This window comes from Apostichopus japonicus, chromosome 20 (genome assembly GCF_037975245.1).
Source record: "Apostichopus japonicus isolate 1M-3 chromosome 20, ASM3797524v1, whole genome shotgun sequence".
NCBI classification, from domain to species: Eukaryota; Metazoa; Echinodermata; class Holothuroidea; order Aspidochirotida; family Stichopodidae; genus Apostichopus; species Apostichopus japonicus.
The window spans coordinates 6,623,295-6,650,084 of NC_092580.1; the positions used below are offsets into that span (position 1 = coordinate 6,623,295).

The following is a 26,790-nucleotide window of genomic DNA, read 5'->3' on the forward strand; positions in this document are numbered from 1 at the left end:
CAAATTTCCCTAATTTTACCAATCATATCTCGTATTGACTAACTGTATTTTACCTTCCGATACCTCCAAAACCAAGTTTAACCTCCACAAAAGCCCCTAAGGTGGGCCCCTTGACCCCCACCGTGAGGGGCATCGCTTCCCGAACGCAGTGATGCCTTTTGCATCATGTTGCCCCAAGAAGGAAGGACACCTTAAAAATTTGAACACCTACATCTACCATTTCTGCCTCAACCCCTGTTTCAAGGTACTATTGCTAATACATGATTTAGCATTCTACATGCAATATGTTTTGATTATGTATTATTAAACTCTGTATCAAAAATTCCAGTTATTGAAGCTGAGACAAATATGCAATTTAGTTTGTACCAAATAACCACTTTCTTCCACTATATATGTATATATACCATAATCTAGACCTTCGTAGAACAACAAACACATCTTTTACAAATATTGTACAAGATGACAGCTCTTATATGACTAAATGGTTTAATTTACACAGCAGTGAACATGAACTCTACTTTGCTTTAATTAACAAAGAGTCTTTCACTAGAATGGTGTAAGCCTCTTTATTCAACTTTAATAAAAAAAAATAATCATATATTTATTTGATCAAAATACTGTCAAAATCAGAGCCCTGGTGTGAATGATAAATAAAAATAACAAAAGTTTCTTTGTGACATAGCTATATCTGTAGCTTTGTCTAATTCTATCAGATCACAAGTTCATAACTTAATGAATATTCATTTCTATACCTCTGTTAGATAATATGCAACCTTATCAAAGATTGTAAATCTAGAAATTATATCCAGCTCTTACCTGGCTCTTTTCGCAAGTAACAGTAAAATTATCTTCATTCGTGTCAGAAAGAATGGCATTTGAAATCGTCTCAGTACTTTCATAGACAACGACACATTCATATTCCTGCATTGGAAGAAAAAAACATCAATTCCTTTTGATTTTCCGGTGTAGCAATGAGCTGAAGTGAGACAGCTTCCAATGGCTTCATCACAGAGACCTAACTTCAACTTGCCATTTCAGTACTGGCACTTTCTCTGTTATCTTATTTAAAAATTTATCTTTCCAATGATCTAAATTTTCTGAAATTTAAAGACTGCTTTTTTAATTCCACTAGAGGCGAAGGGAGGGGGGGGGGGGGCAAAGATTCATTCTATCCAATTATGGGACTTCCCTATTCAATCTGCACAATGAACATTCAGAAAATGTCACAAGGGTTCTAATTTGTTGAAATTTGCAACTGCATGGACAAGATGTTGCTAACTCAGGAGTTTGTTTGAAGTTAATCACTCCAAATTACATCAGTGTAGGGGCTTTATAACACTAAAACAGTCAGGCGCGTAGCCAGGAATTTGCCAAGGGGCAAACCTGTAGCCAAACTTTCAGAGCTGTAGATTCTGCATTTAAAACTATCTAAATGTAGTGCCACCATCTGTTGGCGTGAAGCGTACAAGAAAAGTTTGGATGAAAATGCCTCCCAGATCACTGGAAATGGCACTTCCCCGGCCTTGAAAGTTGCATCTAAGCTTGAAATTACTAGAGATATCATAAAAACATACAAATAAATATGCTACGCACCTGATAACAATGCAGTGTATATCAACTCCACAGGTTTAACATATAGCAGCTATGAGTCATAGACCTAACTGATAACTCTAACATTCTCTGTGATTTAAGTGTGCAAATTTGGCCACAAGGAATTGATATGTTATGTTAAATGTTCACAAACAAACAGCATATAAATTAAAAGTCATCTGGAAATGAAATCCTCATTGAAATGGCAATAAATTACAAAATAATTTAAAAAAGTATAAAGCATGCACCAACACTACAAACTTTTCTAAAGAAAGTTTGGAGTATGGTATTTAAAATTATGTAATTAAACTACATAGCTTTAAGGTAATTTAACTTAATATACTTGTTTTAATACACTAATATTTACTCACTTTGTTTGATATACTAGTAGACGCAGTGGGAGTTTGTACAGTAAAGATAATCTCTCTGATGACACCATTTGGGATAAAGGTGTCTCCAGTCTGAAGCGCTGGGCAAGTTTCAGATTCCATCTGAGAGACAAGATTCACAAGAAGAAGACTCATTATCAAAATATTGTATTTTCAAAACACCAGAACAAAATCTGTACGTTCTAACCATTTTGAAAGGACAAAGAAAGTTTGGCTGACTGAGCAGGATTTAAAGAGTCCATGCCTATATAGCTATTGCCATGTTGGGGGAGGGGGCATGTCAACCAGCAGTCACACCCAACTTTAGATCCATTCCATTATAGCTATTGCTTACTGGGGGAAGGGGCATGGTAACCAGCAGACACACCTAGCTTAAGATCCATGCCTATATAGCTATTGCTATGTTGGGGGAGGGGGCATGGCAACCAGCCATCACACTCAACTTAAGATCTATGCCATTATAGCTATTGCTTACTGGGCGGGGGGGGCATGGCGAACAGCAGTCACACCCAACTTTAGATCCATGCCATTATAGCTATTGCTTACTGGGGGGGGGATGGCAACCAGCAGTCACACCCTACTTTAGATCCATGCCATTGTAGCTATTGCTTAGTGGGGAGGGGGCATGGCAACCAGCAGTCACACCAAATTTTAGATCCATGCCATTATAGCTATTGCTTACTGGGGGAAGGGGGCATGGTAACCAGCAGACACACCTAACTTGATCCATGCCTATATAGCTATTGCTTACTGGGAGGGGGGGGGGGGCATGGCAACCAGCAGACACACCTAACTTTAGATCCATGCCATTATAGCTATTGCTTACTGGGGGAAGGGGGCATGGTAACCAGCAGACACACCTTACTTTAGATCCATGCCATTATAGCTATTGCTTAGTGGGGTGGAGGGGGCATGGCGACCAGCAGTCACACACAACTTTAGATCCATGCCATTATAGCTATTGCTTAGTGGGGGAAGGGGCATGGTAACCAGCAGACACACCTAGCTTAAGATCCATGCCTATATAGCTATTGCTATGTTGGGGGAGGGGGCATGGCAACCAGCCATCACACTCAACTTAAGATCTATGCCATTATAGCTATTGCTTACTGAGGGTTGGGGGAGGGGGCATGACAACCAGCAGTCACAATCAACTTTAGATCCATGCCTATATAGCTATTGCTGACTGGGGGAGGGGCATGGTAACCAGCAATCACACCCAACTTTAGATCCATGATATTTTAGCTATTGCCTACTGAGGGGTTGGGGTGGGGAGGGGGCATGAAAACCAGCAGTCACACCTAACTTTAGATCCATGTGACACAGAAAGCGGAAGGCAAGTGATTTTAAGAGAAATTCACAATTCTAAAGATATTGATTTTGAGGATCTTGGACAATGTTTGTAAGAGAGCATTTTATCTTTTCAACTCTTTGTTCCTGTCTGGTGTAATTGTAAAGGGCTTTGCAGTGTGAATCCACAAGTTTGATGTATTTGCCTCCAAACTTCATATAATGAACTGCAGTGTTTCTTAACCTTTTCCACTACTAGCACCTATTATCACTGGAAAAAGAAAAAGAATTGTACCCACTTGCCAGCTGCAGACAAACTTACCCTCTTAGATAATTTGTTTCTGCGTCTAAAGCTCCATAACCCCTGGAATACTCACTCACACCCCAAGTAATGTTAAATATGCTTTACTACATAGGCATATTGTCATGTGATGATATTAGAATTTCATCCAATTCAACTTGTTTCTTATATCCATCTAGTTCAGTGACATATTTATCATTCAATCCTTTATACAGCTATGTAAAGTAATTTACCAAGTTCTTTTGCCTCTTCATTTTTCCCATCCTATTTATTACCTGAAACCCCCACCCCCTCCACTGAAAACCCACCCCTAATGAAATCCCACCCTCCATGTATGGAATGTCTAAATATAACCTGTTAGATAGCCACAATCTGTCTTAAACAAAAAGTGTCTTAAACAACATTGTTTCAAAACAGTCAAAGTTGAAATATTTAATGTCACTACATCTGTTTAATTTCCTCCTTTGAAACTAATTTTGAATAGAAATTATATTAAGGAAGTTTTACATAAACTATGCAAGATCAACATATATTGAAAATGAAAGTGAATGGAAAGAAAATATCTAATTGTGTACATTGTTATTGCATCTTAAAACTTCCTGCTTGTGTAATATTTCAGATGTGTTCTGTGAAGTGTAAAGAAAAACAAAAATACAATAAAAATTAAACAAGAATGGAAAAGGAAGATAGATAGATAGAAAATCGTCAAAGACTCTGAAGAGTCCGTGGGCGCTGTCTCAAAGCGATGCGAGATGACCGGCGAAGTGGAGCTGGTTGGTGACCACGTATCCGCAGATGAATCCAGGAAAGAGCCTGCTGTTTTGCTTCCTCCATGGTGAGACCGGTTGAGGCTCTGATGTTATCATACCAGGTCATCCGAGGCCGCCCACGACTACTCACTGTTCCCAGAACGGCACCTGACAAGAGGACCCACTGGAGACCCTGTTGACGGGCGATGTGGCTGAACCAGTCCATTTTTCTCTGCACAATAGTGTCATAGGTGAATAGCCATCTACCATCTATCATACGCATAAGTGACTCGTTGGTAACGTGGTCGCTCCAATTGACACCTAGCAGCCATCTCCAGACGGTACGACCAAAAGCATCCAGTTTGGCTGCATCCGAATTCTTAATCGACCATGTAGTAGAGCCATAGGTCAACCTAGACATTACTAGGGCTCTGATGACCAGAAGTTTAGTCGCAACGGAGAGGTGTGGGCTTTGGAGGTACTTGCACTCGCGGAGTGTAGTCTTGGCTATGCCGATCCGCTTGCTGATTTCTGGAGTGTCATCAGTGTTGTAGGTGATGGTGGAGCCGAGGTACATGAAAGAGTTAACGTTGGGGATAATGGAGGTCCCCAGGTGGATGGTATCGGTAGAGTTCGGGTCCGTCTTGATGACAAGGTGAGCCGTTTTTCCCGGGTGTATCACAAGCTGATAGGGTTTGGAAACGTCCGCTAAGATGTTGAGAGCCGTTTCTGCTTCCGCAGCAGATAGCGCAAACAGGACAAGATCATCGGCGTATCTCAGTTCCTTCACTGTGCGGTCTCCTATGGTAGCACCAGGCAAACCAGCGGTCCTTGCATGCCATTCCCTCATAAGGCATTCAGTGTAGAGAGAGAAGAGGATTGGAGAAAGTGGGCAGCCCTGTCTACAACCGACAGGCGTATTGAAAGCATCTGTAGTCTCATTTTTCCATTGTAAGACGCCGCCAGCATCGTGATAAAGTCTCTCTGTGAGTCTAATGACATCTCTGTCCACGCCCATCTGTTCCAGCTTCTCCATTAGGAGGGCATGATTCACACTGTCAAAAGCTTTCTTGTAATCCACGAAAATGAGATGGAGTGGGGTGTGGGCTCTGTAGTAGGCAGATGTGATAGTCTTAAGAGCGAAGATAGCATCTGTGGTTGACTTCCCGGAGCGGAAGCCGAACTGCACCTCACTTACATCGTCGAGATTAGTCTGAAGACGTGACTGCATGATGTTAAGCACCACTTTGCTGGCATGACTTATGAGAGCCAATGTGCGATAGTTTTCACAAACCCCTCTGTCGTTCTTCTTATGGAGGGCAATGTAAGTGGAAGATGTCATCGTTGAAGGCCAGATGCCTGTAGACCAGATACACTGCACAGCCTTGTGGATGGTGCTGAGAATGGTGGTATCAGTTGCAGCAGTCTTGATGCAATCAGCCAGAACGTCGTCAGGGCCAGCAGCTTTGTTGTTCTTGAGGACCTTGATGGCTTTCTCAACCTCTGCCAGTGTTGGAGAGCATCATCTGAAACACATGAGGTTGCATATTGTAGACCACCACGCTGCAGGTCTGACTGGAAAAGGATGGTTGCGTATTCGTGCCAGCGACTGACCTCTTCGGTAACACTCTCCAGGGGGGTGCCATTTGCATCCTTAATGTTCACATTTGGAGCATTGGTCTTGCCAGTCAGCAGTTTCGTTGTTCTGAATAGCGTGGCTGTGTCATTGTTATGGTAGGCAGCCTCAATGGTGGAAACTTGTTCCAGGACCCACGTTACCATGTCTTATTCGCACTTGTGCTTCACCAGATTTCGGAGATGTTTCTGCTCAGTGGTGTTCCTGGCAGCATTCTTTCTTCTGATCAGCTCGATGGTATCAGGCCGAAGATATGGTTTGTTAACACAAGCTCTCTGAGTACCACATGTGTCTGTCGCTCGATCATGGATGATGGCAGCTATGCGGTCTAGAGGTGGGTCGACAGTGTTAGCTATAGCTTCTTTCACACTGTTGCAGAATTTTTGAGCTACTGCTGCGTCGGTCAGCCTGTGGATGTTTACAGAATGTCTACGTCTGGGATGAGCAGGCGAAGAGAACTTCAGTTTGATGTTGCACAGTACCAGTCTGTGGTCAGTCTCAAACTTGCAGCTAAAAGACCTGCAGTGAGTGAGGTGTTTGCGTTTAGTCCTATCGACAAAAACGTGGTCGATAGCATTTTTGGTGCGGCCGTCAGGACTGTTCCAGGTAATTTTGTGGCCACGGCGGCCAGGGAACCATGTGTTAGCCGGCGTGATGTTATGGCTTGCAGCAAAGTCAATAAGCCTAGCTCCAGCTTCGTTCCTGGTTCCATGGCCGTATGGTCCTATGATGCTTTCACCATTTTCGCTTGATCCAATCTTGGCATTCCAGTCGCAGGCCACTGCCAGGATGTCTGTCCGTTTTCGATGCAGATGAATGAAGTCATCGAGTTCTCCGTAGAAAGCTTCCCTCACATCGTTGGTTGAATTTGCAGTAGGTGCATAGACAGAGATGAAAAGCAGACTGCCCTGCATCAAACGGTATCTAGCTGCCATCAGGCGGTCAGAGAGCTGCCAGCAATTACACATAGCTCTGTAGGCTCGTGGAGACATCAATATGCCTACTCCAGCACGTTTGATCTGGCCCCCAGACATGATCAGTCGACCTCCGAGATCCTCTTGTTTCCCGATGTTGTGTGTTTCGCTCAGACCGATGATATCATATCTGTAGTTAGACAGAGACAGTTCCAGATGTTCAGCAGCAAGTGGGGTCTGAAGTGTACGGATGTTCCAGCACCCGATAGAGAAAAGTTGTAGGAGCGAAGGCTGGTCTTGCACCATCGGCACATCACCGTTCGTGACCGACTTTGGGTGATGGGCGTCATCATGACAAGGAGTCATCGCCGATACAGCTTCATCCCAAGTAGCATTTAACCGCTCCTCCACCCTTGGGGTCCCGGTGGGAGGAGAGGCATAGGTTATCGTTCTAGGTTTCGTAGTCATCAAAAGCAAAAGTCTTGGGACAGTATCAAGTGAAAAATAATGTGGATCGTCACCAGTGTGTTCCACATCGCAGTAACCATACTGGTCCAGTGTCCGCAACCGTTGACCGGAACGAGCCAGTTCATCCGCATGCAGACATGTTGGAGATACCGTTGACCAAAAAAAAAACGTGCCAGTTCTTCCGCCAGCCCCAACAATCGATGCCCTGCTGCCAACATCTTCACCAGTAACCCATGGCGGGGAGCGAGAGGTAGCTGGTACTTGCTCAAGGCACCACCTCAGACTAGTGGACGGAAGGAGTCGTCTTACTTCTCCATTGCATGGCTGTCCGAAGGACAAGCCACTGCCCACTGCCCAAAAGGAAGGAGGGACGGAAATTCCTAGTTTGCTTTAAGGGTTTGTGAACTTATGGGTTATTCTTGCAATACTCACAATGACATCACCACAGGGACGGTCCCTCTTGAAACTGCAGGTAAAGTCATCTACACACCAGTTACAATCCCACTTGGTAGAACAGTCCACACATCTAACGAAAAGTAAATATATTCAAATATAAATTTAATTTTAAATATTCAGTGCTAGCTTCATAATAACATCATTCAATACTTTGTAGAATAATTTTCTGAAAGGAATGTTTGATCAATGTGATAACTGTGACCTAAAATATCAGGAAAGATCACAATGCAGCCATTACAAATGAAAAGAGCCAAGATACACTGCAATAGAGAAGCTTGTGATGAAAAATCTATAACAAAGAACCATGGAAAATTGATTCCCTTTTGTAAATATCACTATTTTGATGTTCTTTCATACAGAAGACACAAAACTTCAGCTGCATACTTGAGCATTCTATATATATATGATGTTAACTCACCCTTTAATTCTGTTACAATCAAAGAAGTAGTAAGGAATGCTGACAAACTTAATGTTATATTCTGATGATGACAGAGACAGCTCAACCTCTACAGCATCCTCTGGTGTTGGAAGAGAAAATTTATTGGAGAGACAAAAATAAATGTCCATGTTCTAGATAATCATAACTTTGATCCAGTTCTGTCCAGCTCTAGGCATGCGTTTACTATACAGGGCAGGGTTTTAATGGTTCTGCTGTCTTCCAAGAAGTCTAAATGTAGTTGCAGTTGACCAAAGTTACATTGGAGCTAGCTCATCCAACCTACAAGTAGCCTCCAAAACTTAACAAATAATGACAAAATGTTTCATATATACACTTTCATATGAGAGCAGAAAGATTCTAATTGTAGACTTGCTCAATCACAAAGTACAAAAGCTATTGCAACTGGTATGTTTTGAGCAATAAACCAATGTCTTGTACATTTTACCAAGGAACATAAAACAGCAGTACAGCAGTACTCATTGAAGTTGCACACAGTTAACTGCAAACTTACGACTGTGAAGTTTTCTATGAGGTCAAAAACAGCTTTTAATTTGCATAAAGCTGTCTGAAGATATTTTAACATATCTCACACTCATTATACACAAAGTTCTTCATGAATCTTCTATCACTGTTAACATTACATAATACTGTGTAGAGACTATGCTCAGCCTGTATCATATGGTTAACCTGTACATCATAACACTTTGTCAAAAGAACCATTTTATTAACTAGTTACCTCCTACAGGGATGTTTGGTAAAGTGGCCACATCAGGACTTTGACAGATCAGCTGATTTCCCTCACTGACAAAGGCTTCAGAGATAAAGTTCCCAAAATGACAGAAGTAGTTTTCATTGGTTGGGAGATGAGTAACAGTTAAGAAAACCTGAGTAAGAAAAATTATAAAATCCCATAATTGAGCCATCTATTTCTATTTTTAAAGATATACATTACCCTCAATAATAAGGTATCTTGGTAATTAAAAAAAAAACAGAATAAAGTAGTGTGTATAATTGATAAGCACCAAAATTACTCCCCCCCACCCCCCACACACCCTCTCTCATCAGCTGGTAATTACTATAAGTAGTACCTTGACAATAAATCTACGTCTATAAAATGTTATAACCGAAATTAAAGTTGTTTCACACACAAAGGAAAAAGATAAAACTCCAAACATTTACTGGCTATATATCTAAACCAGACTATGTGGTAAATGATTCCAAATTCTTTTCTCCTTAAACAGCCATTCTATGAGTCACCTACATCTTAGGGCACTAATTTCTCTGATTTCCTATCAAACATTTCAGGCTTTATAACATTCTTCTTGTATCTGTAGACTGATTAAGAAATCGGCACAACTATCATCTGGCCAGTAAAAGCCTGGCAGTATAGTACATGTAAGGTTGGAAGGTAGAAATTCTGGTCAATCTGTAATAGGAAATAGTAATTTATGGTTTCTTCCATTCAATCCTTCAATGCAACATATTTTATTGCCTTCCCTTGACTGAACCATCAGACTCATTTGCTGCTAAAGAAATATATTTTGAGGTCTGGGGTCATTCTAAAGCAGTATGTAGATCAAATGTTTTAATTTAAAGAAAAATAAACCATTACACCTTTCCTTATTATGATTAAGTCCAAACATTTCATGATCATCATTTCAGAATGCTTGTTTCCTATTACAGGGATTTATCAACACTTCCTGGATATCAAAGACTACAGAAACTTGTGTTAATTGCTTCTTCCTTATTATTTCAATCACAAGTTAAGCTTAATTAGTAATGAGAATACTGTAAATATTGTAACTAATATTACTGAAGATGGCTTTTCAAATAACAATTTCAAAATGTTTAACTGGAAACAAATTTCAGGACAAATATATAAAGGGAAACAATATTCTGATTTTTAATGTTGTATCAATGCACGCAGGTATTGCCTTCTCTGATGTATTTCTTTCTTCAACCAGTGTAAACAGGATTCTCTTAATTCATTTATTAACAGAAAGTGATTTACATTTCTATCCGTGGTGACATCCACTGGCAAATGTTCTGGTGAAGCTGAGACAGTAACACATTCATCTTCATTAAAAGGCAGCCACCTCTCACTATCATCACTGCCATCACAATCATTAAACCTTGTACACCTGTTAAAGACAGAGTAAAAGTAAAAGCATTATTATACTAGCCCAGTAATGTACAGTAAACATTGAGAAACAGGCAACAACTACTGAACTCATATTGCTTTAAACCAGAAAAGGTTAACTGCTTCTAATAATAACAAATAAATATGAAGCTTTGGGCCACATTGTCCCAGATTCAGAGACATTGGAGCTGTGAAGGGGGTACTTTTCCCCTCCTTCCCCCTCGTCTCTCTGTGTTTTCTAAAAAGCCTAGGAAGTGTCTGTATCATAAATTACAAGTATCCCTCTTTGTTAATGAAAGCTACTTTCTTTTTATTAATTTTTGTGTTGAAAAAGTGCCCATATTATTAGCTCATACCAGCATGCTGGTGTGAGCTATTGTTACAGTGCGGCATCTATCACTCTATCATTCTATCACTCTATCCGTCAACAATTGGTAAAACTGCTCCCACTTGCACAATGTTTGATGGAATCTCATGAAACTTGGACACAAGGACCATTGGGTGTAGGGCCATCAGAGATGGTCTGAAATTTGGGGTCAAAGGTCACCTGTGGGCCGTAATGGGCCATTTTGTGGAAACACGCAAAATGCTTCTTCTCCTACAGATTCCATGGTACAATGCTGAGGGTTTGTCACGATAGTACTATGGAAGTTTTACCTTCAGGGTGTTCATGAATTTGAGATCAAAGATCAACTAGGGGTCTTTTGTGGCCCGGGCCGCGGCCCTATATTTTCAAATTGCTCCTGTTCGTACAGTGTATGGCCAGTTATAATGAAACTTGGTCACAACGTTCCTCGGGATGAGAGTTACGAGGGGTGTTGGGAAAACTGAGGTCAAATGTCATTTAGGGGGTCATCGGCGGTCATTCTTTGTAATATTTTCAAATATCTCAATCTCCTCAAGATTTTGATGGATCATATTCAAAATTGAACTGATGATTGTTGGATTGTGTATGAATAAGGTGATGCCTAATAATTTTTGGTCAAAAGTTAATTAATTACAATTAATCCCCATTGTTTAAAAAAATCTGAGCCTTCACCTTTTGCCAAAGCTCCTTTAATTTCTCTCCCAGTCTCTGCAGTGTTTGTTTACATTCGTGGTTAAGCTCTGCAGAGGCTGTTAGTGGAATTAAAGCAGGACTGGGAGTTGTTATTAACTGTTGAACTGTAAGCGTGAGAGCCCTACAGCCAATCAGCACTTGCCAATTCTTAGAAGTCTTTGAGCCTGAGGTATGTAGGCAGCCAGCCAAAATTTTGGCAAGGAGTGCTTCAGGTCTGCTCAGGTAGAGGGGAGAAAGTTTAATAGGGTAGGTCAGTGGTATTGTTTGAGAGAGTGGGTAAAATAGGATTTAAAGTGGCCATGACACGAAAATTTCAAAGTCCTATATTTTTGGGATCCATCAAAGAATGTTCTCTAGAACATGTATCAACCAATCTGCCAGTTTAAAACTTGATTTTTCAAGTCGAAAATTGAGAATGAATTTACCCTTTTCGGCGTTTGAAACTTTGTTTACTCGAAAATTTTCCGATTCGCATGACGTCATGTGACGTCACGTTTTGAACACATTTGTTGTCGCTGCTTACAATACCGTTCACGTACACAGTAGACAAGTACACATACCACTAGTGGTTACTAAACAAAACACCGATCACAAGTGCGATATCAAATCAAAATTTCCTGTGAAATGGCGGATCCAGAACCAATTGCGGCAACCGAAGTTCAAAGTGATAATGGTTCTTCACTAGGCAGTGAAATTGGGCTATAATTAGAGTGCCCTTTCTCATATTCGAAGCAGAGAGTGAAGGCGATGATCATTCCAATATTGAACCGAACGTTGAGGGTGGAGCGGAGGTGTTAGAACCGCATCAGTTCGAGCCTGTTAAACGAGCCGAAATTGAAGCTCCACAACATATCGAAGAAGAAACCCGTTCGAAACCATTGCAAGGAACATACAACGTGGTAAGAATTTATTAACGAAGCATTTAAAAACAAAATCCAGTCCATTTTGTGCATGTGTTGTTGGAATTCGCGGAACACCCTAAACCGTATTGTGCGTTGTGTTACGGTAACTTACAACCCATATGTAGAGTGTGTAGTACTAGTAGGGTTGGTTGCATACTGAAAGTTTGGCTCGGGGATGTAAGTTGCATTATGCAGCCATGCTAGGTAGGCATATGTGTTATTTCATACTCATTATTACTTGGCTAGTACTTTGGCCTGGAGTTTTGCAAATCAATTTTCTGAAACAAAAGAATGTTTCATGATACATGGAAGGTGTAAAATCACAACAAATGTAACCATAACTGTACATTGTATGCCTGCTTGATATTGTGGACATCATGGCCAACATTAATACATTTTAAACTTTCATAAATTTTTTCCCAGGCAGTACAGATACATAGCCTACGGTCAACAGGTTCAATGATACTTGGGGTTCCTAGCAAGACACGTCAGGGTTGTGCTACCATCATGTGCAGTCCAAAGGATCAGAAGTGATTTTCCAGCCAATGGTCATTACACTGGATTCAAGTTGCCAGGAGAAAACTCATTGTATAGGAAGCCTTGGTTGAGAAATTCCTCCAGAAACACCTTTTCTAAACTACGATTGTGTTGGATTACCAATCCGTCAGGGTTCCCTCAGTGTTGATATATTGAAATTCAAGACTTTTAATTCAGGCTGAAAAGGTTATTTTCCAGACCCAACATCAACAATGAAAGAAAAGGCATGTTTTGAAGCATTTGGACACAAGTATTGGCGTGACCGTGATGTCATATAATATGTGCATAAGGGAACAGGCATTGACCTTTTTAGGGGCATTTACCTCCCAGACGTTTGATTCGTACCTTTAATCTGGAAGCCAAAATATCCATATCACCAATGATATTTGACAGAAAAGTCATAATAAAGACCAATGGAGGCAGCAGAACTCTTGAATGTTTAGACTTTGTTTCTTCAGCAGCAGTTGGTTTGTTTTGTAGTCTTTCTTCAAAAACTCAGCTGTACACCCTGTTAATGGTCTTCGATTGTTTTAATGCGTGTGATGCTGTGTTTCATATTGCCCATCAGTGTTGTACGTGTCGTCGTGCTTGTGTAACATTTTTGCATGTGAGTTACTTCGTGCAGTGTTTCTTGGTTTAAATAACCCTTTATTGTATTTGCTTCTGGATTATTCTAATTAATTTGTCATAACAACGATTGATAGCGATGGACATGCAACTGCTTTGTAGGCTTAAAGCCAAAAAATTCATGTAAGTTGTTTTCTTTTAACCTCCTTTGATGTCACAAATTACATTAGTGTAATTTAAGAATGATAATGTTTATGGAAAGTACAGTTTTACTTTTATGTCATATAATACAATGATTGTTGTTAATGTTAGTTCAGATTGTCCAGAATGACTGTCTAGAACTGATATTGAATAAATTTTGTTCAATGATTTAACACTTGAACTATGTGGTGTGAAATTTTGGCTCTGTGACTTTAAAATAAATCGCTTTGAGATTTAATTAAACACCCTTTGGAATAAAATCTTTTTACCTACCTATTTTGACCCATCCCCATTACCCCCACTCCCTCCACAACATAAAAAATGGTTTTCCTGGAATAGGAATAAGAAATTATTGCTATAACTAACTGATCCAGCATATTCCAGAAATAAATTGGGGCACTGAGATTTGTTCACAAGAAGATGTAACCCACCGCTTCTGAAGCTAACCTCATAGCTTATTAGTATACAATAGAGCAATGAAGGGGGTGTTAATTTAGATGATACAGTAAAATCTCTTCGTCTATTGCGACTTCAGTGTAGTAACGCTAATACTATAGTACTACTAGTGCTCGGCGCGCTACCTCCTAAGGATCGCCACTTGCCCCATTGGAGGTTTCCTGTTCCCCGATCTGGTCTTCAGAGTAGTTTTTTGTGGATTACTTGACAGAAGAATGACTCTTTTATGTCGAACCGTTAAAGTCCATTTGTTTTATTTCATAACAAAAAGGAGGGATCGTAGTATGCTTCCGTGAAGTGTTCGCTTCATTCGGAGCTGCATACTGGCTAGGCCCAGTGAAATCGGCGATGGTGTTGTGCACTAACTTGGTCATAATCGCCGTGTTTTTTTCGTCCTTCAGCCATGGATGAAGGCTAATTGCATGGGTAATGATATTTATGCAGCCCCCAACAACACAACGGACCGGCATTTCTCTCGGATAGTTTACAACAGTTGTAAAACAAACTTGAAATTTCTAACGATATAGCGTAATACAGTGGTTGTTCTCTCAGTGTAAATGTGCGTGTACTGTATATGGAACGGTATGATCGTCGCGCATCCGATACATGCCTGGGCTTTGCACGTGTGTTCCTAACATGACGTCATCATTGTCTTGTTGTGAAATCGCATTCTCAGATATCTATTTTCGGATGCGAATATTAAAACGTTAATTACTAATTAGTCCTTGAGGTTTTCAAGGTGTTGAGGATAGTTTTGAACATAGATTTTCTCATAGATTCAGAGGAAGTTACTCTCGATGAGTTGGATTTTTCGTGTCATGGCCTCTTTAAAGGGGGAAAATAGGAATTATAGTGGTGTGGCCAGGATTCTGCTAATGGAGGGGGGGGGGGTTATCCCTCATGGGCCCAAAATTGGTGGAATCTGAAAAATGGCCTGAAATTTGGTAGGCCATAAAGTTTTGTGGGCCCTACATTTTTAAGCTCGAAAAGGTATGAGCTTCTGCACCATTGGTGCTCTAGTTTAAAAATTGACCTTTTCGTGTGAAATTTTAGGGGGAAGAAAGTGCACTTTTGCAGACAAAATTGAAAAGTAGTACTGCTGCAAAGCCATGTAAGCTTCTACTTTAATGAAGTAATGACTCCTTTAGCTCCCTTGAGTTTAAAGACCAACTATGGAGACTTTTCGATGAACATAAAATCCCACCATTTTTCATGTATGTAATCCTTAACTGACTCCAATTACATTGCTGTAATTAACTTTACCAATTTCGGACGTTAAATAAGTGAAAAATGGGACGAAAAGTCAGCTTCTATTTCAGACATTCCTGAAACATTCCTAAGACATCAGGTGACCATGTGACGTCAACGTTTGTATACCTCACTCACAACTATACTTTTAGTGTGTAAAGTCGTATACTTGAGCTGCCAAAAACATCAACGATATTACTCCTTTTTCCTCAAAATGTCACAATTCTGTGTTGTTGGAGGCTGTAGTTATACCTCATCCAACAAAAGCATCAGCTTTTTTAGATTTCCAAGTAAAAGAACCGACATAAAACGCCGCAGACTTTGGATCAATTTTTTGAGATCCACGCGGAAAGATTTTTCAGCACCCGGAGTATCTTATGCCCTGAGTCCACATGCATGACCCTGCTTCTGTGTATGCTACAAATGTCTCATTCTGTGAAAATTATATATTGTCGATAGCTGTGTCGGACCATGGTCGGACATAGCTAATGTGAAATTGACCGTAAACACGCCCTGGACGTCCTTACATGTAACATTATATCACGCAATTGACAGTAATATATTTACTGTAAGAGATGACCGTATATATATACTGTGCCAAGGGTATAGCATTGTTAGTACATGTACGGTAGTTAGTTACAACTCTTGCCGGCGTTGGCTCACAGCATGTGTAAATAGCCATGTTAGGATTTATCTATTTCATTTGTTGTATTCCAGTATCCTGAGTTCGTGATACATGTGTAATATTGTCCGTTCTGTTTATTCCGACATCTGCATGGTCCAAGGAGTTGAATAAAAACGGTAGTATGTAGCGATCGAACGTTTTATTTCGTTAGTGACTGTCTTGTGATTGTGGGATGTTAGTACTGGTCAAGGCCTGTTTCAACTGGACCTAACTCTATGGAATTACACAGACTCACGGTAGTTTTTCGCCCAGGATTGAACAAGAAACGTGGATTAGGATATTCACTGCTAAATTTGTTTATTGACAGGATACTTTTTCTGTGTTTGTATACTTTTGGATATTAAAACGAGGAAGTACTATGTAAGTATATTGCACCGTACGGATCTATTGACGCTACGCTATGTAAAAGATGCCTTCATTTGAGTGGAAATTTTGCTAATAAAATAAGCAATTTAACTAAAATTTCTGCTTATAATAGTCTTAAAACTTGTTGTTAACCTTCATGTGTTCTTGTTTTAAGCTAACAGCTTTTCAAACGCTCGAAATTGGAAGTCAAAAACAGTACAATTGTTCGCTATCTGTGTACAAACAGTGCCTATATCAGCGTTTGATCTTCGCGGTATACAAACTTTGACGTCACACGGTGACCAGAGGCTCCTTTGGGTCAATCTCTGTTTTCAGACATTCCAGAGGTTCATGTCACGTGACTACCCAAAATGTCCATTTTCGTGGTCGTTTTTGATGGGTTATAGTAGGTTTTCCAAGATTATTTTTTACACATGTTGATTATGGGTATGTAAACTCCTAAATTAATGGAAAATCTCAACAACAAAAATTGCCTCCATATTTGGTCTTTAATCTGCAAAGTGTTCCTTTTTAAATTTCATATAATAACAGGTTTTCACCCATATGGTATAGTTTCTTTAAGTTGGTCTTCATGTAACATAAGAACAAATTCTCCTTGCCCTCTTCTGTAGTATCAATTGTCTACCAAAGAACTAGTTCCCTGACCATCATAATACAGTTATATAGATCTATTTAAAGTAGACTGTCTGAATGAAGCCCTGAGGCTATGTGTTGTATCATCATGGTCCAGCTTACCTCTTTTCAAGAGTACACCACCCACAATAAGGATCTCCACCAATACTTCCTGGTTTAATACACTCATCACAGGTTTGATACTGACTGCAGTTCAAGATGGATAATTCAATCAGCTGGGAGAGAAGACAGAGTTTATTCAACTGTGTTGCACATGAAGTTTCAAATGACACAGGAAGGAAACAGGGATAATTTTCAAATCTAGGTTTTTCGCAATCTAGCAATTATGATAGATTCGTTTTACTTCTTACAATGACAAGGGATACTAAATGATGACAAACTGATACCCAACCTCATAACAGCAACCTTTCAATTTGATTGCATCAAACTTGAGATTCCCACAGATCTAAAGTTTATTAATAAATTGTATATATGATTTATACTAATCTATGTAATGAAGTTGAACTAACTGGAACCATTGCAGTCTACTAATATTAAAAACAAAAAGACTTGGATGGTCAACTGATGAATTTTATTGTGAGTAAAACTCAATATGTTTGGTGATTTTTTTTTTATAAATTGCAGTGACCAAACTATGAACTAGTGACCAAACTGTGACATTATTTGAAGAACCAATGAGAGATATACATTAAAGGAGAGAGAGATAGTTGTGCAGTACATAGGTCTATTGTATGGCTTTTAGTTTACATAAAAAATTGTAACATCAGCAGAATAGTTACACAAATTGAACTTTTTTATCTTCTCTGCAATCCAAGTGTTACACCTACCATCTAGTCATTATTTTACAGTGAAATTGTAAAAATGACCTACCTTTCTCTCTGTTAGTACCATGATGCTTTCATTATCATTACTGATCCAGGTATCACTAAGGACAGAGGAATGTAACTCCAGCTGTTCATATACAACCCCTGACGATGCATTAGCCACATCAAATCGAACCTGCAGAAGTAAACATTAATTATTAATGCGACCATCAATATAAAGTAATGTGATTTGCATATTTCCTTGTACATGTATGGTTAATCCATAGTACTGCATTGTCAACTGTTTTTATCTGTAATACTAAAACCCAACCATATTTAAGCATGCTTAACTTTACCATTTTGTAAGCTTTCCTTTCCTTTTTTTGTTTACAAACTCATTAACATTATATCTGAGGTAATACACATGTTCTTACCATGTAAGTATTGTGTTACACTTATATTTAACATCACCAACACCAGTTACAATGACATAACAAATCATTCCATCAAGACGTCTCACCTTCAGTAAATGCCCTTCCTGAGAACCAATGAAAGCCACGTTCTGTGAAGCAGTCTGGACCATGGTCTTGGTAACCAGGATAGATGTGAATGTTTCTCCTGAATGTTCAAAGACAACCTCTCCTTGGATAGGTCCTAGGACTGCTTTTCTCTCAGGATATCTTGCTAATTGAGTGGTGGTACATGGTAGTATTGAACCTAATAAGTTACACTGAACTGCTCCTCCCTAGGAAAGAAGTTACATAAAATCAGCTGAAACGACATATTGGATGTTATTACCTGCAGTTGATTCTATATTTGAATGCAGTTGGGGTTTTTTTTCAGGGTTAATTTGCTGGCAATCAGTCAAGTGTGCTTGAACAGACATTGCTGTTAGTTTGTTGCATTATTGCATAGCAGATATTTGTAAGCCTTTAATAAGAAAAATATTTAGAACAGTATGTAATGTCTAAAGTAATGATTAGAAGCATGCCATACCTTTGGCATTCCTTAATACCAGGGTTGGAATTAACACAGACTGCAAATTGCTGCTGGTGCCACTACTGCTTACTGTACAGCTCTTCAAAATAAGCTGTTACCAAAGGCAACAACTGCCATACCCCTTTAATCAGCTTGCCATAGATACATGCCTTCATAAAGATCTTGAAATTTAACTTTAATATATCAGGATACCTTAGTTGTCTGAAACTAGTTTTTCCAAAGGCAAACAGCTGTTTAGCAGCACTGGAAAACATAAATGTATCTAGAAGTATGCTTTCACAAAACAATTTCTTGTTTTTCTGCAAAAGAGATTTGTTACATTTTGACATCAGTGAACAATACATCTTTGCCAGAGCTTCGGTCATTGTTATCATTTTAACTGTGTAAAGGCTGCAATCATTCTCTTGTATGGTATTAATGCACAAATCATAATGATAAGATAAATTTTGTCACATTACAACATGTTTGAAACTGTCATAAACTGAATGTGATTGTAATGTATTTCTTAAGTATTAATGTATACATAATACTGAATGATGGCATTCCTGTGAATGTTAGCAGTTACCAGTGCTCTTTTACAAAATCATTTAGGCAACAACATATATGTCAATCTAGTCTATTCTGGTTACATGTGTTTAGTCTTCATTTGCCTGCTGACATTGCAGATGTTTTGACAACTCCCCAAGAATGAATGCTTGTTGCACCCAATATGGCTTGTTTCCATACCTTTTTAACCTGTAAATTTGGTATGAAAATATTGAATCTACATACACTAAGCTGGCTTGTGCAACAGCTATAAAGGTACAGTGTACTATACATTGAAGCTGCATGGCTCAATATGACAAAGGACACTCTTGAGGCTGGATGGAATGAATCTGAACTGCAATGATATTTATTTAATAGTAATATAGGCCTACAGAGGAAGAGAACAGAGAAAGTGAGTGTCACACACAAAGGCTACCCTTTTTATTCCCTTTAATAGACAACTTTGCACAATTGGCTCGGATCCTTCCATGATCATCTGCAACAAAGTGTTAATCTCGCAAATTTCTTAGGCAGTTGGTTTAACACATTTTAGCACAATGTTTAGACAAGTGCACAAATGCCTTTTATGTTCACGGTTAGACATGTCACTTATATACAATAAAGGTCCCATGAAGATTAGGAACAAAAACAATACAAAATAATATGTCTGTCTGACAGCAGTGGCGGAGCTAGGGGTATTTGTCAGGGGGGTCGAGAATGGTCTGTAGGGGTGCTTTCGACACTATCTAAGCGGAGCGCCACCACAGGTTGGCGCGGAGCGTACATAAATCTTTTGAGTAAAGATACTCCCTAGATCGTCGGAAATTACCCTTTCCAGGCCTTGCTAATTTGCAGATTAACGAAGAATAAATAGGTGTCATCGCCAACAAAATGTGACAAATGTCAATAGGTAGATGAGAGCGCAATAAAAAAGTCAATAATCGCGAATAAGTAAAAAGTGGTAAAAAGGTGAAAAGGGCGCCAGCAGTCCATTTGAGTCGGTCAGGTCAGGGGGGCATCCGCCCCCCTGACTGTATGGACGCTCCGCCACTGTCTGACAGTTGTAACTACAAGTTTGTTGTACTGTTTATTGATGTCATTAACAGATAATTTGGGTCGTACCTGCAAGTTAGCAATGTTTGTTAGGCCAATGTTCCAGCTTGTCTGAGAATATGCATCATATTTCAGAAAATGGGTTTCATTTAGAATATAGGTCATGCCTGCCCTCCTAGAAAACATTTGCTCCCATCCCTCAAAACAGAAGTCTATATTCACCACTGCTCTTGAGCCCAGCCTATTATCACATTGAAGCATATCAATTAATGACTGGATTTTATTGTTAATTATAGATATTTCCCTTCATGGTAAATTATGGCAATTAAAGTACTTTATGAAAAAAGAAACTGAAAATTAGTTTCAAATCACTTCAATGTGCCTTAAACAATGGGTTTAAATCTGTCATCTTTAAAGAGAGACTTTGTACAAGGTGTTGTGAATGACTAACTGTGTATGACTGGTGCATGAAAAGGAATGTGACTCACTAGGACCTAATCTGACCTACATTGTTACAGCTGTAGACCGGCACAACATAGTATATTACTATACTTACCACAATATAGTATATTACTATACTTTCCACAATATAGTATCTATGACTATACTTACCGTTACCAGTCTACATTGAGCACTACTCAGATAGTTGTTGTGACTGTAAATTGATCCTCCATCTCGCACACACGAACAGTCAATTGTTGCATCTTCAAACTTTTCAATCAAATTCTTCATCTCATATATACAGAGAGCAGACTGACTAGCTAGGTCAAAAGATTCATCTTCATTATTCTTGACAAATACAGCAAAGAGTTGACCATCCACTACCTGGGATGATTGTACAATGCTATACAGAGTGTTATTCACCCCTCTGCATTCTAAAGTGATTTCAGTAAAACCATCCATGTTTGATGATGAACTGTCTGTTTGACAAACACGGCTCAGTTTAGGGACAATGTGGTTTGGCTGTCTTATACCTGTTGCATCCTGTAGCTGTGATGCAAAAAAGTAAGTGTACTTATTATATGAAAATGAGGCAACATATCTGATCAAAAAGTTTGCCAATACTTTCTCTGCAATCTGATTTGTCCTCCTATTATCATCCATCTGGCAGATTCCATCTGATCTTGACAAACAATTGGCAGATATTGGTGCCTGATATCTTCTGATATTCTGAGCAACATAGAGGGCGAGGTTAACATCAACTCCAGCTGGATGAGTAACCACTAAACCGATTGCTGGATTCTGATCTTCAGTCACCTTGAGGGAAGATAGAGTTTCATTTTTTGTATATGTCAAGTCATCCAGATTCCGAAGCTGACATGTTCCATTCAGACCTGATCCACATGAAATTAATTTGTCCACTGGCTGAGGTACAATAGATAAAATCTTGTTTGTATTATTTCCACTATTATCTCGAGTACTCACGCTGGTCAGTTCACTGAAGTCTCTTGATAAGCGATACAGTCTCCCCACTCCTCCGATATAAATGCTACTTCCATCCTCTGACACAGTGAAATGATTCAAACTTGTTTCTGAGTTAACTGGAAAGGAATTTAAGTTGTATGCATCCAAGGAAGCAAAAGATAAACTGTTTCCTTGGATAAAACATAAAATGTATATCATGATAGCCACCCTCCTGCACCTAAATTCCATTTTCAAAGGTGATCTGAACAGTAGGTAATCTCAAATGTCCACTTGTAACCAGAATCGATCAAAAGATTGGTGACTCACTGCAAAGAAAAATAGGAGGAAAACAGATAAGATCTGAGATTACATAACAAATGTTATGTGATGTAGGTTACTTTAATAAAATATGGATTTGAACCGGTTAACCCTGAAAATATTCAATGTAATGAGTGGAATTATGAGTAAAGGGAAGCTGCCCAAAAAAAATACACTTCAGAATGCTTGCTTGTTAGAAAAAGGATAATATAAGGACAAATCAAGCTATACATGATTGTGTAAAATTTGATTTACTTTATCTCAATTTCTTACTAGCACATTTCATTCCTTTGAATATTTCCTGAAGCAATAACTTGAAAATGAGGATATTTAACAACTATATTTAAACAAGTACACCTATCACTTCAACTTTTAACATAATTGTCTACCATACAGATATTGTACCAGGTATTTGGTACAATCAACACAGAAGTGATGTACTACACAGTGCAGAAGTAATACTTAAAGAGGGAAATTCTGTTTTTCCATATATGTAGATCACATAAGTCAAGAAATACAACTGAATAGCAATGTATTTTCTTGCCAAACATCATCACCAATAACTACAGTTTTACTGTCTCATTACAGCTGCTGAGACCATAATCGGCCATTCTATGAAGTAGGGAAAAATATGTAAAATTGTTCCATTACTCTATGGAGAGTCCAGCCCAAATGCAATCTTACGCTATATATACAGTTTGGGTCTTAATCATTCATGGCTATAGATCAATGGAACAGAAAATGATTCCTTGTTCAATTAGTTGCATTGCATTTGTCAGCAGCGATGGCAGAAGGGGGCTCAATCTGGGTTTCAGAGGGGAGGGGAAACTTTGACTGGCAAATCACCCCTTGAGGTCTTCTGTACCAGTCTCCAGTGCTTGAATATTTACAAGTGCATTTTTAAATTCCTATCAAGGCACTTTCTTATTACAATTTTCCTAATTTCTCAACAAACAAGGTTACTTTGAAAATAAAACCAAAATGCAAAAATGCATTGAGTTTTCGATGGCTTCATTATCCTAGACTTCTGCTTGTTCACCAGATATAGCACTTATGATATATCTTCCTGAACCACTATTTCAATTTACAATAACACTACATGGCATGATTAACACACTCTATTTGCAATTTCAGGCGGCTGTGTTATGTTGTTTTGTATGATATAACCAGGTGTTTAAGCAATTACCCTTTCTTTGTAAAATATCATCTGAGCTGCAAAGTTTATTGGCATTGCCTTTGAAAGTGCTAAATTTTTAATTCAAAATAAAGAGTTTTGGCAATCTGTTTAATCTGTGTCAAAACATATTTACAGTTTGTATTCATAAGTTTATTTGGTTCACTAGGATCAGATAAGAAAATCCTATCAAGTTTTTCTTTTGCATAGATTTTACTATATCAATAGAAATCCAAGGAGTAAAATACTTCCCCTTTCTCAAAGAGACCCTATTAGATGGGCAAAATCAATCAAAAGTTTCATCAAAAAGTTATACAAAAGTATCATAGGCATCATTGACATCAAAGCTTGAATGGCAAGACCTGTCAATCTATGATCTTAGATGTTTAATGTTCACATCTGGAGATTTTTTACAGGAATAACTGCTGAAATTATTTGTTTGCTCCTAGTACTGGTATAAGTTACCAAGCAAATGGGCAGGTGATCACTGACATCAGATGTAATTACTGCAGATTTCATACTAATACTGCCATTAGTAATTATGTACCAGAACTTATAGTAGGCATATATATAAAAAGTAGGTAATAATGAATATTGATAGTTCTTAATAAACTCAGCAAAATGATTATCATTTTGAACATCCATCAAATTAATTCTGCAATCGCCTAAAATATAACATGTTTTAGAGTAAAATTCATGTAGACTCAATGTTTTCCTTAAATTGAAAAACAATAAGCAAATCTTGTAACTTTGTTGATTTAAGTAAGTCCTTGGTGTGACAGCAAGGACCTGACAGCAGAACAAATATACTTAAGGGCTCTTTCTTGAAGTACAAGTAATTTTTTCAGATGACTGCTTAAGTGGTACCAAACAGTAAAAGTAATGAGGTAACTTAAGCATAAGATTAATCTGCCGCAGAATAGATCACTGTAAGACATGCTTCAATCAACAAAGTGTACCTACACCCTTTGAAACTTGTTTGCAAACATGTGAAATGTGGTTGCTCCATGAAAGATTTCGATAGATATGAACTACGAGTTGAAAACAATATAGTTAGTTTTATAAGTGATCAGAGATTATTTACAGCAAACCAGTTTGAGAATGCCAATAACTCGCTGCAGACAAAATTTTATATACATGTTGGTTAGTCACTATTTGAGAAATAGTTGTTTATGTCGTCGGCAAGAGTAGAATACCTAAAAAACAGAGCCTATGTCATTCATATAACGAGTAGAACGAGATCTCATAACAAGATCTCATGACGAGAATAAACTATTTCCACTAAGGTTGCTATGGTTCTCTCAAAGTTAAAACATTTCCTTCTAAAAAATACTCTTCGCTCTTTGTATCTTACATTTTTTTTACCACAGCCTGACATACTACTTTAACTGTCTGCTCAGTTGCATACAAAGTTCACCTTAACAAATTAATAGTCTTACAAAAGAAAGCAATTTGTGGAATCTCACATGCTAAACATACCGATCATACTAGTGAGTTGGTTTCCTCTTTAAATTTGCTCAAGCTCATACAATATATCTACCTTTGCTTACCGCATTGTTCATAATCTAATCCCAGCAAATTTCTTTACGTACAATTATGAAATCCACAATTATAACAGCTGAGAACCTTCACCCTTCACGTTTTGAAATAATACTGCCAAACATTGTTTGACGCAAATTCTGTCTGGAACCCATTGCCACAGGATATTACACATAACAGCACTGTTTCATCTTATATAAATAGCTATTTGATATATTACTTACTATTATTTCCCTCTTTTGCATTGCTTTTGTCATTTATAGTTTTTTTATGTTTTGCTTTTGTTCTTTATTTTTGTCCATATGTATTAGTTTAACTGTGTTATAAGAGTGACCTGCTAGACAAGCCTTCAAAGGTTTTGTGTTACTTCCTTTTGCAATGTACGACATCAAATACTAATATTTACTTGTTCCATATATGTACGTTCAGGTTATGTAAATAAATGAAAATGAAATGAATAGCATTTATTAGGGCTAACTCAGTAAAGTGCCCTGAGCAAAAATCACACTGCCCCTTAAGTTTTGTAATCAAAGTTTGTATTTGATTAAACATTAATCTTTCTATGTATATTAGAAAGACATGGTAAAACAAAAAACAGGACGGTAGATTACAAACCAATCCACATCGCCACTCTTACAAATTGGAACGACTTTTGCTGTTTTCATGTCATCAGATAAAATCCCTTCCTTTAAAGAAAAAATGTGTTCCAAAGGTTTTGATAATAAATGGGATCACAGTATGAATTACTGACGGGCATAAACCGTCATAACCTGCAGACTTTCTTGGTTTTAAACGACCAAAAGCTAACTAAGTAATTTCAGAAGTACATTTTGGGAAAGAGAAATAAGGAAGATTTGTTTCATTCAGCAGAAGAATTAGCGTTTTCGATGGTGGTGTTTAACTTTTCTGTTACACCTCATTCGAAACTAGTTCAAATTACCGGCTTAGACGTTTCTTTTTGCGCGAGTCTTCACACCCTTTAACATGAAGAAATGTTAAATAATATCGGCATCAGGGGCGGCGATTTGTTTCAAAATTTTTTTTTTGGGGGGGACATTTGCTTGGGTACAGGTGCGTAGCAACTGTCATCCCCAAAATGCTATCAAAGCGGAGCGCCACCATTGGTTGGCGCGCAGCGTACAAGAAAATTTCTGGTTTTGATAGCCCCCCAGATCACCGGATATGGCACTTCTCGGGCTTGAAAATGATCAACCAGATGTACACTTTTGCCTGAGAACCAAGTTTTTCCCAATAGTTTTTTTTTCATCCATCCTTTTTCAAGATTGTCACCAGTGACACATCATGTTCGACCTCATCGCATCTCCTGTGGATCAATGCTTTTGTAGGTAATTCTACGTAACGGCCCACAATACCCGTCAGCCCCACTTTTCAAGGTTTTAAGCCCATTTTTTGTTCAGAATTTGAATAATAAATTCACTTCATCCCCTAACAGACCGGTCAAAATTGCACGAGTAGAGGGAAGTATGATGAAGAATGTTGGTCAGGGAATTTTTTTAAATTCAGACACGGTTAATTTATTGGTATACAAATATTAAAACCTCTTATAACAGCTACTATAAAACTTCGATATCATAAAAAATACAACAAATATGCTCAAGGGGGGTGCCCCCCCCCTTGGCTAGGCGCCTGCGGTTAGAAATCTAATAGGAAACAGGCCAAATGGAAACCCAGTGAACCCATATCGATGTGGATCATAATAATACTAATTATAATAATAATAATAAACATTTCTTATATAGCGCAAGTTACAATAAAGTCTCGCCGCACTGTACAAAATAAAGTGAAAGATATGTACACAATATACAATAAGAGTAAACATAACAATTATAACGATGAAAACAGGTGTGTCTTCAAAACAGTTTTGAACATCTCCACAGACAAGACATTCTTTATGTTGAGTGGGAGTTTATTCCAAAGGAGGGTTGAG

General features: G+C 38.5%; 1 protein-coding gene and 1 long non-coding RNA gene across 10 annotated transcripts in view; one reads left to right on the forward strand and one right to left on the reverse strand.

Moving 5' to 3' along the window:
- LOC139961176 (plexin-B-like) overlaps nt 1-26,790 on the reverse strand; it is a 71,560-nt gene that overhangs the window by 34,236 nt on the left and 10,534 nt on the right. For 5 of the 9 annotated variants that reach the window (XR_011790779.1, XR_011790778.1, XM_071960160.1 and 2 more), the window contains exons 3-12: nt 21,020-22,137; nt 18,351-18,575; nt 17,898-18,026; nt 17,130-17,242; nt 10,244-10,373; nt 8,969-9,116; nt 8,212-8,311; nt 7,770-7,863; nt 1,962-2,081; nt 817-921 (exon numbers count right to left, since the gene is read on the reverse strand). Coding sequence is in view for 7 of the 9 variants with exons in the window: in XM_071960160.1 (XP_071816261.1) it covers nt 817-921; nt 1,962-2,081; nt 7,770-7,863; nt 8,212-8,311; nt 8,969-9,116; nt 10,244-10,373; nt 17,130-17,242; nt 17,898-18,026; nt 18,351-18,575; nt 21,020-22,060 (2,205 nt within the window). In the remaining 2 variants the exon portion in view is untranslated. Of the gene's footprint in view, nt 1-816; nt 922-1,961; nt 2,082-7,769; nt 7,864-8,211; nt 8,312-8,968; nt 9,117-10,243; nt 10,374-17,129; nt 17,243-17,897; nt 18,027-18,350; nt 18,576-21,019; nt 22,138-24,782; nt 25,008-26,790 lie in introns of those variants that run through there. The other 4 variants (XM_071960156.1, XM_071960159.1, XM_071960157.1 and 1 more) reach the window with 4 other exon arrangements.
- LOC139961194 (uncharacterized) lies at nt 10,854-13,812 on the forward strand. The gene is made up of 2 exons (XR_011790785.1): nt 10,854-12,331; nt 12,758-13,812. It is a non-coding gene; the product is annotated as an uncharacterized lncRNA (long non-coding RNA).